General features: G+C 44.5%; 1 protein-coding gene across 1 annotated transcript in view; it reads left to right on the forward strand.

The window, feature by feature from the left end:
* Positions 1-92: 92 nt before the first annotated feature.
* Positions 93-16777, forward strand: part of LOC109902970 (transducin-like enhancer protein 4) — an 83398-nt gene continuing 66713 nt past the window's right edge. Inside the window, 1 exon segment of the mRNA XM_031786096.1 lies at positions 93-822. Coding sequence (XP_031641956.1) covers positions 799-822 — 24 coding nt within the window. The 5' untranslated portion in view covers positions 93-798.

Here is a 16777-nt window from a genome sequence, read left to right on the forward strand (position 1 = left end):
TCTGTGTCTCTATCTCGGTCGCTCCACCTTAAGTAGAGCTTTAGCATGCTGTTGTGTTTGTGTTGAAGCCAACAGGCACAATATATTACAGTCTAGGGCTCGCTGCTGAAAAGCCTGCTGGATCTTCTAGTGACCTGCTGTTCTTTCCTGCTTTCCTGTGTTTTTTTCCCTTCAGATTTAGATTAAAAACAAAGCTCTCTCTCTCTCTCACTGTTTTTTCTCCCTCTTCTTTTTCTTTTCTATTCCAACTGACAAGCCAACCCTTCAGTTTCGGGTTCTGTGCTCTCCTATAAGAAGAAGAGGGGAGTTACTGTAGATTGTTGGTGTATTTGGATGGAGGTGTGTAGTGTAGTGTTTGTATCTTGTTGGTGAAGGGACAGGGAAGGGGGGGTACTTAGGTGTAACGCTCGAGTTTCACTGCCATGTCAGTGCGCGTGGACTCTAACTGATCACAGAGCGAGAGAGTCAGAGCGAAACGAGAGTGTGACTTTGGTTACACCTAGGAGGCGGAAAGAAGGAAAAGGAGTTTGGGGATCCGTTTTACCGTGGACTGAGCTCTCCCAGCTGTGTCGACAGGTTCCCGTGTTGGAGAGACAGACGGAGAGGAACAGAAAGAAGAGAAAAAAGCGAGACTGGGCAGGAGTGAGGACTACTCTTTCCAGCCTTGCCTGAGCCCAGACCAGAGGGAGAGATCTGGACTAGGCTGTGTTTCTGGTTGAGGGTAGAGGAGTGGAGGGCCAGGGGACGGGCTCTGACCTGGCCATCAAACAGACCGTGAGCATCTCCTCTCCTGGGACCATGTACCCTCAGGGCAGGCATCCGGTAAGTGACACCTCTCTATCTGAATACTGCTCAGTAACAAGGTCAGAGACTGCACTGAGGGACAGAGACATAGAACAGTTATGGTGCTTAAAGAGATTCCTTCTAACACACACACACACACACACACACACACACACACACACACACACACACACACACACACACACACACACACACACACACACACACACACACACACACACACACACACACCCTCCTACCCTCCACTGTCTATCCCCTGTCACCTGCACCCAGGTGCTGTTGAGAGCAAGTTGAGAGGAAGTTGTTTGGGTGGTATAGCTGCCTCCCACTTTACTCTAGTGTGTGTGTGTTTGTCTGTCCTGTGTGTGTGTGTGTGTGTCCAGGAATAGCGTGTTATAAGGCAGAGGGATATGTATTCCTCTCCCTTCCTCCCCCCATCCCTCCCCTCATTACTATAGTGTTGGGGACTGAAGGATGGAGCTGGAAGAGGGGGTGGGTTTGACCACACATGCGAGAGAGACAGACACAGAGAGAGACATATACAGACATGAGGTCTAGTCGCTATAATCAGATGTGTTGTCTGTTTCTTTGTATCTGGTGCAAATGGGTCAGTGGACACTCCATTTTCAGCCTGCAACCACAGAGAATTATGGATGGCATTTTCAGAAGAGTGTGAAATCAATTATAATCACAGACAGAATGCAAATAAGTGGAATAGAATGGAAGCAAGATTGAGAGAAAACAAAGGCATTGTGAATTAGAAATTGAAATGAATAGGAGATCACACTGGAAATAGCTCAATACTCAGTCTGTTCTTTCTTTAGTCACATCAGAGGTTTTGTTCAGAGTTGTACAGTGTTTGTGATAAAGTTCAGTCCCAGATTGAGCCAAATCTAACAGATCAATACATACTTCTGCTGCCATTGGAACTTACTTCTGCTGCCTGCTGGTGTAATGGGATCTACAGCACAGAGAGGGTGGGAGGGTGCAATGAATGTGTGTGTGTGTGTGTGTGCTCACCTTGTTCTACTAATGTCTTACGAATCAATGTCTTCATATTTATTTATTTGCAAACTATCACGAATACCCAGCCGCAAGTTGCCCAGTGACTTGAGCCTACCATATGAGCTAAATGCCTTCTATGCTCGCTTCGAGGGAAGCAACACTGAACCATGCGTGAGAGCACCATCTGTTCCGGATGACTGTGTAATCACGTTCTCCGTAGCTGACGTGGGTAAGACCTTTAAACAGGTTAAAATTCACAAGGCCGCAGGGCCAGATGGATTACCAGGACACATACTCATGCTCTGATCAGCTGGCAAGTGTCTTCACTGACATTTTCAACCTCTCCCTGACTCAGTCTGTAATACCTACATGTTTCAAGCAGACCACCATAGTCCCTGTGCCCAAGAACACCAAGGTAACCTGTCTAAATGACTATTGCCCCCAGCTATTTTAGAATTAGTCTTTATGACTAAAATACATTTTAGTCTTACATGCTGACCAAACCGGACGCACGCCATCGTGCGCACGTTGATTTTGTTCACCCACACAGAAGCGATCAGGACACACAGGTTGAAATATCAAAACAAACTCTGAACCAATTATATTAATTTGGGGACAGGTCAAAAAGCATTGAACATTTATGGCAATTTAGCTAGCTAGCTTGCTGTTGCTAGCTAATTTGTCCTGGTATATAAACATTGGGTTGTTATTTTACCTGAAATGCACAAGATGCTCAACTCCGACAATTAATCCACAGATAAACCGGTAAACCAAATCTGTTTTTCTCGTCATCTCTCCTCCTTCCTTAAGGCTTCTTTTTCTTCTTTGGACTTTATATGGCGGTTGGCAACCAACTAGCATTACTACAACATACCGGAGTGTGGACCTAAGTTCATCTTTCAGTCACCCACGTATATGCCCCTAAAAACCAATGAGGAGATGGGAGAGGCCGGACTTGCAGCGCGTTGAGCGTCACAAATAGAACCAATTTATATTTTAGCGCCTGGCCACGCAGAGACTCGCTGACACCCGCGAGCAGTGTGTGTGTGCAGTGATTGAATAACATGTAGGTGTAAATTTATTTAGCAATGCTCGTGAACAGGATGTGAGTGGTGTGGTCAGCATGTTAGTCACATTTTAGTAATTCCATCCTTCTTAGTTTGCTATTATCAGTCGACTAAAACTCTGTTTAGTCGCTTTAGGGACTAGGGTCGTTCCATTTGATTTCCAAATTGTTTTGACATCACCCCTTTCGATTTGAACGAAACCTACAGTATACATATTTTCCCATGGTGGAAGTGGTCAGAAACTAACTTTTGGGACCTGAATACCAAAACATTTAGGAGATAGAAGTGCCCAAAAATAAAACTTGCACCCTGTCTTTTCCTACTGATAACTTCTGTATTGAGGGAAAACGGTACTTACTACGACTGTGATATGTGGTTGTCTCAACTAGCTACAGTATCTTAAGATGAATGCACTTACTGTGAGTCGATTTGGATAAAAGTGCCTTCTAAATGACCAAGATACATCCATGTCTTCATAGTTGTTTTACCTTTAATGTCAATTATCTAAAAACGTGTTTAAAAAAAATTATACAAAAATGTGGGTATGTTTTGGCTGATAAATGTACTAAAATGGGAATAACATTTAAATGTAAACTTTCAAATGGTAGCACAAAGATGGTTGGAAGTTCACACATTAGAGAATGTTGACTTTAATTGGAACATCAGTTGTTTGAAATCATATTGTTAATATTCCACAGGTAACCTATTGAAATCATCGAAATATAGATAATAGAATAGACATTTCCATTTAAGTTGACATTCGACAGTGGGTTGACCGGCAGCTATCTTTGTGGTAGTAATTGTAAGTTAAAATTACATTTCAATGATGTACCAGCTTAATTAGTGTTCTGAAGGGATATGTCCATTCTATGAATTATTTCTACAGTATGATTGAAATGACACTCACCCTGTATTCAGTATGTTGCACAAACACCTCAGATGATGTAAAATAAGGTCTAAGCTAAAACATTTGAGAAGATGAAGAAAATCTCATTTTATGTTTATTTTAATAATTTACATTATAAAGGTTAGAAAATTACAGTTTTTATTTAAAAAAATGCTTTTCAATAAATTAGAAAATAGTTTGACCAACCTGTTTGTAAGCTTTTAAGTAAAAATCAAGCTCAACTGTTTATCTTTTCCCGTGATGATGTCCATGGTAGGGCGGTGTATGCAACATGGGTCAACTTTGAGCACCTCAATCTCCTAAATGTTTTGGCATTCAGTTCAAGAAGTCACTTTCTGACGTCTTCTACCATGGGCAAAATGTATGGAAAGTTTTGTTCAAATCAAAAGGGATGCGTTTGAAAAGTGATTGAAATCAAATGGAACTACAGGAAAGGGAGGGCCGAACATGATGCCCCCATTCACATCGATGGGGCTGTAGTGGAGCGGGTTGAGAGTTTCAAGTTCCTTGGTGTCCACATCACCAACAAACTATCATGGCCCAAACACACCAATAAAGCCGTGAAGAGGGCACGACAACACCTTTTCCCCCTCAGGAGACTGAAAATATTTGGCATGGGTCCCCAGATCCTCAAACAGTTCTACAGCTGCATCCTCGAGAGCATCCTGACCGGTTGCATCACAACCTGGTATGGCAACTGCTCGACATCCGACTGTAAGGCGCTACAGAGGGTAGTGTGTATGGCCCAGTATATCACTGGGACCAAGCTTCCTGCCATCCAGGACCTATATACTAAGTGCTGTCAGAGGAAGGCCCCAAAAAATTGTCAGAGACTCCATTCACCCAAGTCATAGACTGTTCTCTCTGCTATCGCACGGCAATTGGTACCAGAGCACCAAGTCTAGGACCAAAAGGCTCCAAGGATCGAAACCTTTTTTTCAATTTCCACCTAAAATTACATACACAAATCTAACTGCCTGTAGCTCAGGACCTGAAGCAAGGATATGCATATTCTTGATACCATATTTGAAAGGAAACACTTTGAAGATTGTGGAAGTGTGAAATTAATGTAGGAGAACATAACACCTGGTAAAAGAAAACATGTTTTACATTTTTTGTTGTTGTTCCATCATCTTTGAAATGCAAGAGAAAGGCCATATATCCAGATAGAAGTCTTGGTGTAATTTAGAGCTTGGCCAACAGATGGCAGCAGTGTGTGTACAAAGTTTCAGACTGATCCAGTGAAGCATTACATTACTACACTATATTTTGTAACAAGTCTGCCAGGAGTTTGCCCAAATGTGCCGAATTGGTCAATTGATACATTTTCAAGTACATAACTATAGAGAACATACAAAAATGCTATGGTGATAAAAATGTATGTTTACACACATCCAGAAATGTCATAAATGATGGATAATTAGCTTCCCTACAGAAAAAAACACTAACCTTCACACATCTAGATGGCCATGCGGGATGGTTGTGGAGCCAGAGACAGCAGAGGTTCAAACTGTAGAACCCAGTTCCTACATTTGAATATAAAAATGGATTTTATAAAACAAAACTATGCTACATTTTATCTCTGGGACCCTCAGGATGACAAATCAGAGCAAGATTACTGAATATAAGTACATTATTTACCTTCAGAGGTGAATGTATCAAACCAGTTACCCTGATAAAAGTGTTGTGTTGTTGTGCACTCTCCTCAAACAACAGCATGGTATTTTTTCACTGTAATAGCTACTGTAAACTGGACACTGCAGTTAGATAAACAAGAATTTAAGCTTTCTTAAAGACATGTCTATGAAAGTCCTGGAAAGTTTGCTGTTACTTACATCGTCATTCTAGTCACATTAGTGCACGTTAGCAACAACGCCACGGTTTAGGTACACCGATCCCGTAGAGGTTTTAACAGCTTCTACCCCCAAGCCATAAGACTGCTGAATTAATCAAATGGCCACCCAGACTATTTATATTGACATGCCCCCCCCCTTTATTTTTACACTGCTGCTACTCGCTGTTTATTATCTATGAATAGACACTTTACCCATACTTACATGTACAAAATAATTCTACTAACCTATACCCCCACACATTGACTTGGTACCGGAATCTCCTGTATATAGCCTTGTTATTTTTATTGTGTTACTTTTTCTTTTACTATTTTTACTTTAGTTTATTTATTAAATATTTTCTTAACTCTTTCTTGAACTGCATTGTTGTTAAGGGCTTCTTAGTAAACATTTCACGGTAAAGGTGGACACCTGTATTCGGAGCATGTGACAAATAAAATTTCATTTGACCTGACGAATTGAGGCTGTTCTGCGGGCAAAAGGGGGTGCAACTCAATATTAGGAAGGTGTTCCTAATATGTTGTGCACTTAGTGTATCTTAAACGTATGTCTGCATTCAGATATAGATCTCTCTGTTCAATATCACATACCCTTCCATTTTTTGACCAGTGGACTGGGACAGGGATGTTGTTTTGATTTGCCAATTCATAGGCAAGTTCTCTGCATTTGATGCTACTAAGCCCATGAAACTGACCCGCACGATTCTTGATATATTTAGCAAGCTTAGACTCCATGTCATCAGTTCAGAACTTGTGTACCTCATCTACTATGTCATAGGCTCTCTTTCGGACACAGGTACATACATGTTTGTTTTCTTTTTTGTCAATGTACCTCTTCAGTGTCATAGTCAATTTGTTTATCCCTTGCTGTTGCTCAAATGGACTTCTTCCCTTCTCTCACATCCTTGGCTCCTCTCTCAAGAACCCAAAGGGGGGCCAGACACGCGCTTTTTTAACGTTTGTATACACAAGGCGTGATGACGTCTGCTCTGTGTAACAATAAAAGTTCACTATCTTGAGTTCATATGCATGACACATTGCAAAAACACTATGCATATTATGCATAAAACTGTCAAAATGTAATCATAATTTGTATGGGATATGGTGGCCATATGGTGGCCACACTCAATTTACTCCAAGGCAAACATTTTGACTATATTAGCCCACACAGCTACAAGGATGCACTTTCATGCTAGTTTTAGGACCTCATATTGTAGCTTATAGAGACCCCCAACTGAAGTACAAAACAATCTTAAAACTATCTACTTTGGTTTAGATACAGGCATCATGAAACCTAGAACCCAATAATTCATCTGACTTTATGAAAAACATTTTTGGGGACCTTACCACTTTTTCCATGTGGTTTCTTCTGTCAAAGACTTGATGAAATGATGACCTCTTCATAAAAATGTGGCTCAACTTACCTCACTCCCCTTACATCCACTGACTAGTGACCACTTTGTCTTTACCTGTCGGGATTCACAGCATGGACTTAAATTTAACATGGTATTATATGATGTTAAACACAGAAGGAATCCTTGTAGTTTACATATTTTGATTGTTTGATGGTGCAGGCTTTGGTGGAGGACATCAGCTCCTGCTCGCTTAGACAGAGTGTGTGTGTGTGTGTGTGTGTGTGTGTGTGTGTGTGTGTGTGTGTGTGTGTGTGTGTGTGTGTGTGTGTGTGTGTGTGTGTGTTGACTGTGAACACCCCCCACAGACAGTGTTGTGATAGAAGGTGTCTGGAGAGAGTTGATCTGGCCCTAGACTGATCCTGATCTGATGGGAGCAGACTCGCACAGGAGGGAACTTACCGCAGGCAGACAGGGGCAGCGTGTATGTGTGTGTCTGAGTCTGTATCTGTCTGTGTGTGTATGTGGCAGGGACAGAGAGCCTACTTACTGCTCCACCTGGGTGCCATTGCCATGTTGCAGCACTGCCTGGCACTGTGCATATGCATGTAGGCATGTGTGTGCTTGTGTATGCAACTGTGCATTCTGTTCTTTGGCAGAACTGGAGTGGAGAGGCAACGGAACAGTTCATACTCCCCATGACTATTCAGAGTCTGCAGAAAGGAGCTTTTCACAAACTGTGCTTTTAACTATTAGTAATCTCTCACTTCCCTAGTAAATCTGGCCTTGTGTGTCTCCTGAACTTTAGGCCCGTATTAATACGAAAGCTGGGTCCTGTCTGTACTGGGTCTGTCCTCAGTCTTCTAGGCCTCTAAAGGTAACAGCCAATTAAACAAACCAACACACAAATCACATATGTTCCCTTAATGGGGGTAGGGCGCACGGTGGCATGCGTTAACTTGGTCTCGCTGTTGAGTAGTTCGCTTGTTTTCCTCTGGACACATCTGTATTGTTGGACTTGTTTTTCTGTTTGTCCATCCATACTTTAATGAAATAAATGTACAGTACCAGTCAAAAGTTTGGACACACCTTTTTCTTAATTTTTTTTACTGTTTTCTGCGTTGTAGAATAATAGTGAAAACATCAAACTATGAAATAACACATATGGAATCATGTAGTAACCAAAAAGTGTTCAACAAATCAAAATAAACGTTATATTTGAGATTCTTCAAATATTTGCACACTCTTGGCATTCTCTAAACCAGCTTCACGAGGTAGGTACCTGGAATGCATTTCAATTAACAGGTGTGCCTTGTTAAAAGTTAATTTGTGGAATTTATATCCTTCTTAATGCGTTTGAGCCAATCAGAAGATAGCCCTATTTGGTAAAAGACCATTTTATGGCAAGAACAGCTAAAATAAGCAAAGAGAAATGACAGTCCATCATTACTTTAAGACATGAAGGTCAGTCAGTTCGGAAAATTTCAAGAACTTTGAAAGTTTCTTCATGTGCAGTCGCAAAAACCATCCCAAGATGGCGTAGCAGTAGGTCGTCCTGTCCTGTCGTGTCCCTGTATATATTGTTTATTTTTCGTTTTTTACATATTTTCTCCACATATCTCTTTGAAAACATTTTGCTAAACCCTAAGCTTCCAAATACTCTCCTGCAACCCGACTCACCCAATGTAGCTATTTTTCCTAAAGTATTTATATTTACTTCGGGACCCCTCAACTGAAGCTAGCCAGCTAACCAGCGGGTATGCTAGCGGTCTCCAGCTAACCGGTCATCAGCTAACCTGTAGTTCGGAAAGCTCTCGCCTGTTCGTACAACGCGACTTTAACCAGAGCACAACGGACCTATTTATTTTTCATCCCCGGATCCCCACCGCAAACGGAACATCTTTCAGCTGGATTTTTCAGCAACTAGCTATCTAGCTAAACCGCAACCTCGGATTACTCCTGGCTAGCGTTTCCACCCACTTAGCTTGAAGCTAGCCCGGCCGTAGCACCTGTGCTACTCCTGAGCTACAATACCCGGGCCCACGACCGGTCTACCGATGTCATCGCATGAAGAGGAATAAACAGACTCACCCCATCGCGACGTCCCCCAAAGGCTAACTCTCTAGCCCTCGCTATCTCCCTGCTTGCTAATTCGGCCTGCTAACTGCTAGCTTGTCCAGCTCCGGCCCGCTAACTGCTACCTTGTCTAGCCCGGGCCTACAAACTGTTAGCTTGTTAGCACAGGCCTGCTAACCGCCTGAATCGCCGCGTCTCAAACGCTCACCGGACCCATATTTACTTTCTATCTCTTTTGACTTTTAATTAGTTTATACCTTCCGGAAACCTGCCTCACCCAATGTGATACGGAATCGCTATTATTTTTTATTTATTTTTAGAACACACTCAAGAACCTCCAGAAGCTAACCAGCTAACTAGCTACAAGCTATTTAGTCATTGTTAGTTTTTAAAAAACCTGGATAACACTCGCCAGGCCAGCTTCCCTGCCCCATCCACCGCTGCCCCCTGGACACTGATCTCTTGGCTACATAGCTGATGCACGCTGGACTGTCCATTAATCACGGTACTCCATTCTGCTTGTTTGTTCTATCTGTTGGCCCCGTTGCCTAGTCTACGCCATTTTACCTGCTGTTGTTGTGCTAGCTGATTAGCTGTTGTCTCACCTACTGTTTTAGCTAGCTTTCCCAATTCAACACCTGTGATTACTGTATGCCTCGCTGTATGTCTCTCTCAAATGTCAATATGCCTTGTATACTGTTGTTCAGGTTAGTTATCATTGTTTTAGTTCACAATGGAGCCCCTAGTTCCACTCTTCATGCCCCTGATAACTCCTTTGTCCCACCTCCCACACATGCGGTGACCTCACCCATTACTACCAGCATGTCCAGAGATACAACCTCCCTCATCATCACCCAGTGCCTGGGCTTACCTCCGCTGTACCCGCACCCCACCATACCCCTGTCTGCGCATTATGCCCTGAATATATTCTACCATGCCCAGAAACCTGCTCCTCTTATTCTCTGTCCCCAACGCTCTAGGCGACCAGTTTTGATAGCCTTTAGCCGCACCCTCATACTACTCCTTCTCTGTTCCGCGGGTGATGTGGAGGTAAACCCAGGCCCTGCATGTCCCCAGGCACCCTCATTTGTTGACTTCTGTGATCGAAAAAGCCTTGGTTTCATGCATGTCAACATCAGAAGCCTCCTCCCTAAGTTTGTTTTACTCACTGCTTTAGCACACTCTGCTAACCCTGATGTCCTTGCTGTGTCTGAATCCTGGCTCAGGAAGGCCACCAAAAATTCAGAGATTTCCATACCCAACTATAACATCTTCCGTCAAGATAGAACTGCCAAAGGGGGCGGAGTTGCAGTTTACTGCAGAGATAGCCTGCAAAGTAATGTCATACTTTCCAGGTCCATACCCAAACAGTTCGAACTACTAATTTTGAAAATTACTCTCTCCAGAAATAAGTCTCTCACGGTTGCCGCCTGCTACCGACCCCCCTCAGCTCCCAGCTGTGCCCTGGACACCATTTGTGAATTGATCACCCCCCATCTAGCTTCAGAGTTTCTTCTGTTAGGTGACCTAAACTGGGATATGCTTAACACCTCGCCAGTCCTACAATCTAAGCTAGATGCCCTCAATCTCACACAAATCATCAAGGAACCCACCAGGTACAACCCTAACTCTGTAAACAAGGGCACCCTCATAGACGTCATCCTGACCAACTGGCCCTCCAAATACACCTCCGCTGTCTTCAACCAGGATCTCAGCGATCACTGCCTCATTGCCTGTATCCTCTACGGAGCCGCAGTCAAACGACCACCCCTCATCACTGTCAAACGCTCCCTAAAACACTTCTGTGAGCAGGCCTTTCTAATCGACCTGGCCCGGGTATCCTGGAAGGACATCGACCTCATCCCGTCAGTTGAGGATGCCTGGTCATTCTTTAAAAGTAACTTCCTCACCATTTTAGATAAGCATGCTCCGTTCAAAAATGCAGAACTAAGAACAGATACAGCCCTTGGTTCACCCCAGACCTGACTGCCCTCGACCAGCACAAAAACATCCTGTGGCGGACTGCAATAGCATCGAATAGTCCCCGCGATATGCAACTGTTCAGGGAAGTCTGGAACCAATACACGCAGTCAGTCAGGAAAGCTAAGGCCAGCTTCTTCAGGCAGAAGTTTGCATCCTGTAGCTCCAACTCCAAAAAGTTCTGGGACACCGTGAAGTCCATGGAGAACAAGAGCACCTCCTCCCAGCTGCCCACTGCACTGAGGCTAGGTAACACGGTCACCACTGATAAATCCATGATTATTGAAAACTTCAATAAGCATTTCTCAACGGCTGGCCATGCCTTCCGCCTGGCTACTTCAACCTCGGCCAACAGCTCCGCCCCCCCCCGCAGCTCCTCGCCCAAGCCTCTCCAGGTTCTCCTTTAACCAAATCCAGATAGCAGATGTTCTGAAAGAGCTGCAAAACCTGGACCCGTACAAATCAGCTGGGCTTGACAATCTGGACCCTCTATTTCTGAAACTATCTGCCACCATTGTCGCAACCCCTATTACCAGCCTGTTCAACCTCTCTTTCATATCGTCTGAGATCCCCAAGGATTGGAAAGCTGCCGCAGTCATCCCCCTCTTCAAAGGGGGAGACACCCTGGACCCAAACTGTTACAGACCTATATCCATCCTGCCCTGCCTATCTAAGGTCTTCGAAAGCCAAGTCAACAAACAGGTCACTGACCATCTCGAATCCCACCGCACCTTCTCCGCTGTGCAAATCTGGTTTCCGAGCCGGTCATGGGTGCACCTCAGCCACACTCAAGGTACTCAACGATATCATAACCGCCATCGATAAAAGACAGTACTGTGCAGCCGTCTTCATCGACCTTGCCAAGGCTTTCGACTCTGTCAATCACCATATTCTTATCGGCAGACTCAGGAGCCTCGGTTTTTCGGATGACTGCCTTGCCTGGTTCACCAATTACTTTGCAGACAGAGTTCAGTGCGTCAAATCAGAGGGCATGCTGTCTGGTCCTCTGGCAGTCTCTATGGGGGTGCCACAGGGTTCAATTCTCGGGCCGACTCTTTTCTCTGTGTATATCAATGATGTTGCTCTTGCTGCGGGCGATTCCCTGATCCACCTCTACGCAGACGACACCATTCTATATACCTTCGGCCCGTCTTTGGACACTGTGCTATCTAACCTCCAAACAAGCTTCAATGCCATACAACACTCCTTCCGTGGCCTCCAACTGCTCTTAAACGCTAGTAAAACCAAATGCATGCTTTTCAACCGGTCGCTGCCTGCACCCGCATGCCCGACTAGCATCACCACCCTGGATGGTTCCGACCTAGAATATGTGGACGTCTATAAGTACCTAGGTGTCTGGCTAGACTGCAAACTCTCCTTCCAGACTCATATCAAACATCTCCAATCGAAAATCAAATCAAGAGTCGGCTTTCTATTCCGCAACAAAGCCTCCTTCACTCACGCCGCCAAGCTTACCCTAGTAAAACTGACTATCCTACCGATCCTCGACTTCGGCGATGTCATCTACAAAATGGCTTCCAACACTCTACTCAGCAAACTGGATGCAGTCTATCACAGTGCCATCCGTTTCGTCACTAAAGCACCTTATACCACCCACCACTGCGACTTGTATGCTCTAGTCGGCTGGCCCTCGCTACATATTCGTCGCCAGACCCACTGGCTCCAGGTCATCTACAAGTCCATGCTAGGTAAAGCTCCGCCTTATCTCAGCTCACTGGTCACGATGGCAACACCCATCCGTAGCACGCGCTCCAGCAGGTGTATCTCACTGATCATCCCTAAAGCCAACACCTCATTTGGCCGCCTTTCGTTCCAGTACTCTGCTGCCTGTGACTGGAACGAATTGCAAAAATCGCTGAAGTTGGAGACTTTTATCTCCCTCACCAACTTCAAACATCAGCTATCTGAGCGGCTAACCGATCGCTGCAGCTGTACATAGTCTATTGGTAAATAGCCCACCCTTTCTCACCTACCTCATCCCCATACTGTTTTTATTTATTTACTTTTCTGCTCTTTTGCACACCAATATCTCTACCTGTACATGACCATCTGATCATTCATCACTCCAGTGTTAATCTGCAAAATTGTAATTATTTGCCTACCTCCTCATGCCTTTTGCACACATTGTATATAGACTCCCCCTTTGGTTTCTACTGTGTTATTGACTTGTTAATTGTTTACTCCATGTGTAACTCTTTGTTGTCTGCTCACACTGCTATGCTTTATCTTGGCCAGGTCGCAGTTGCAAATGAGAACTTGTTCTCAACTAGCCTACCTGGTTAAATAAAGGTGAAATAAAAAAATAAATAAAAAAGTGCTATGATGAAACTGGCTCTCATGACGACCACAACAGGAAAAGAAGACCTAGAGTTATCTCTGCTGCAGAGGATAAGTTCATTAGAGTTACAACCTCAGACATTTTAGACCAAATAAATGCTTCACAGAGTTCAAGTAACAGACACATCTCAACATCATCTATTCAGAGGAGATTGCATGAATCAGGCCTTCATGGTCAAATTCCTGCAAAGAAACCACTACTAAAGGACACAAATAATAAGAAGAGACTTGCTTGGGCCAAGAAACATGAGCAATGGACATTAGACCAGTGGAAATCTGTCCTTTGGTCTGATGAGTCCAAATGTGCAATTTAAAAAAATTCCAGCCGCCGTGTCTTTGTGAGACGCAGAGTAGGTGAATAGATGATCTCTGCATGTGTGGTTCCCACTGTGAAGCATGGAGGAGGAGGTGTGATGGTGTGGGGGTGCTTTACTGGTGACACTGTCTGTGATTGATTTAGAATTCAAGGCACACTTAACCAGCATGGATACCACAGCATTCTGCAGCGATATGCCATCCCAACTGGTTTGCGCTTAGTGGGACGATCATTTGTTTTTCAACAGGACAATGACCAAACACACCTCCAGGCTGTGTAAAGGCTATTTGACCAAGACGGAGAGTGATGGAGTGCTGCATCAAATGACCAGGCCTCCACAATCACCCAACCACAACCCAATTGAGATGGTTTGGGATGAGTTTGAACACAGAGTGAAGGAAAAGCAGCCAACAAGTGCTCAGCATATGTGGGAACTCCTTCAAGACTGTTGGAAAGGCATTCCAGGTGAAGCTGGTTGAGAAAATGCCAAGAGTGTGCAAAGCTGTCATCAAGGCAAAGAGTGGCTCTTTTGAGGAATTTTAACTTTTTTGGTTACTACATGATTCCATATGTGTTATTTCAATGTTTTGATGTCTTCACTATTATTCTACAATGTAGAAAATAGTAAAAAATTAAGAAAAACACTTGAATGAGTAGGTGTGTCCAAACTTTTGACTGGTACTGTACATAGTCTTCTTCATCCATACTGTTACCTGCTTTTTTTTCTCCAATCCAAGATGGCGTAGCAGTCAGACGTCTTTGTCCTGTCGTGTCCCTTGTATATATAATTTTACATCTTTTTTGTCGCATATCCTTTCAAATATTTTGCTAAACCTCAACATCTAAATACTCTCCTGCAACCCACCTCACCCAATGTGGCGTGAATCTGCTTTTTTTCCCTAAAGTATTTATTTCGGATCTGGAATCCCTCAACTGAAGCTAGCCAGCTAACTACCAGCTATCAGTCAGCAAACCATTGCCAGCGGTCATCAGCTAACCTTCAGCTCGGAAAGCTCTCGTCAGTTCGAACAACGTGACTAACCAGAGCATAACGGACCTGTTATTTTTATCCCCGGATTCCTACCGCAAACTGAACATTTTCATCTGGATCTTCACAACTAGCTAACCGCAATCCCGGATGACTACTCCTGGCTAACGTTTCCATCCCAGAGCAAGCACCAATTAGCTTGAAGCTAGCCCGGCCAGGGCTCCTGTGCTACCACCGAAGTATACTCCTGGGCTACAATATCCGAACCCCTTATACAGCCGGTACGGGGGGGCATGGAACCCCGCAGATCCCCTACGACTGGAATACCGACATAATCTGCCCGAGGACCTCAACAGGCCCCTCGGGCGCGACGCCCGCTGAAGGCCCATTATGCTAACCAGCTAGGCCTGCTAGCTAGCTAGAGCTACTTGGAACCCTACTAATGCCATGACTGGTCTATCAACGTCACCGCACGAAGAGGCAAAAACAGACTTACCCCCACCGCGACGTCCCCCAAAGGCTAACTTTCTAGCCCCTGCTATCTGCTTGCTTGCTAACCCGGTCTGCTAACTGCTAGCTTGCCTGCCCGGTCTGCTAACTGCTAGCCCTTGCTGACTGCTTGCTAACCCGGTCTGCTAACTGCTAGTTTGCCCCGGTCTACTAACTGCTAGCTGCCGGCCTGCTAACTGCTAGCTTACCTGCCTGGTCTGTAACTGCTAGCCCATGCTAACTGCTTGCTTGCTAACCCGGCCTGCTAACTGCTAGCTTGCCCTGGTCTACTAGCTGCTAGCTTGTTAGCATCGGTCTGCTAACTGTCTGAATCGCCGTGTCCCTCACTGGACCCATATGTTCACTTGGCTACGCATGCCTCTCTCTAATATCAATATGCCGTGTCCATTACTGTCCTGGTTAGTGATTACTGTCTTATTTCACTGTAGAGCTTCTAGCCCTGCTCAATATGCCTTAACCAACCATGTTGTTCCACCTCCTACATATGCGATGACATCACCTGGTTTCAAACATCTCTAGAGACTATATCTCTCTCTTCATTACTCAATGGCTAGGTTTACCTCCAATGTACTCACATCCTACCTTACCTTTGTCTGTACACTATGTCTTGAATCTATGCTATAGTGCCCAGAATCCTGCTCCTTTTACTCTCTGTTCTGAACGTGCTAGATGGCCAGTTCGTATAGTCTTTAGCCATACACTTATCCTACTTCTCCTCTGGTGATGTGGAGGTTAATCCAGGTCCTGCAGTGCCTAGCTCAACTCCCACCCCCCAGGTGCTCTCATTTGTTGACTTCCGTAAACGTAAAAGCCTTGGTTTCATGCATGTTAACATTAGAAGCCTACTCCCTAGGTTTGTTTTACTCACTGCTTTAGCACACTCAGCCAACCCAGATGTCTTAGCCGTGTCTGAATCCTGGCTTAGGAAAACCACCAAAAACCCTGAAATCTCCATTGCTAACTATAATGTTTTCCGCCAAGATAGAACTGCCAAAGGGGGCGGTGTTGCAATCTACTGCAAAGATAGTAATACAGAACTCTGCAGGCTATCTAAGTCTGCACCCAAACAATTTGAGCTTCTACTTCTAAAAATGCACCTTTCCGGAAACAAGTCTCTCACTGTTGCCGCTTGCTATAGACCTCCCTCTGCCCCCAGCTGTGCCCTTGATACCATATGTGAATTGATTGCCCCCCATCTATCTTCTGAGCTTGTGCTACTAGGTGACCTAAACTGGGTCATGCTTAACACCCCGGCCATCCTACAAACTAAGCTTGATGCCCTCAATCTCACACAAATTATCAATGAACCTACCAGGTACAACCCCAAATCAGTAAACACGGGCACCCTCATAGATGTCATCCTAACTAATTCGCCCTCCAAATACACCTCTGCTGTTTTCAATCAAGATCTCAGCGATCACTGCCTCATTGCCTGCATCCGTAATGGGTCTGCGACCAAACGACCACCCCTCATCACTGTCAAACGCTCCCTAAAACACTTCTGCGAGCAGGTCTTTCTAATCGACCTGGCCGGGGTATCCTGGAATGACATTGACCTCATC

This window comes from Oncorhynchus kisutch, linkage group LG13 (genome assembly GCF_002021735.2).
Source record: "Oncorhynchus kisutch isolate 150728-3 linkage group LG13, Okis_V2, whole genome shotgun sequence".
Lineage (NCBI taxonomy): Eukaryota > Metazoa > Chordata > Actinopteri > Salmoniformes > Salmonidae > Oncorhynchus > Oncorhynchus kisutch.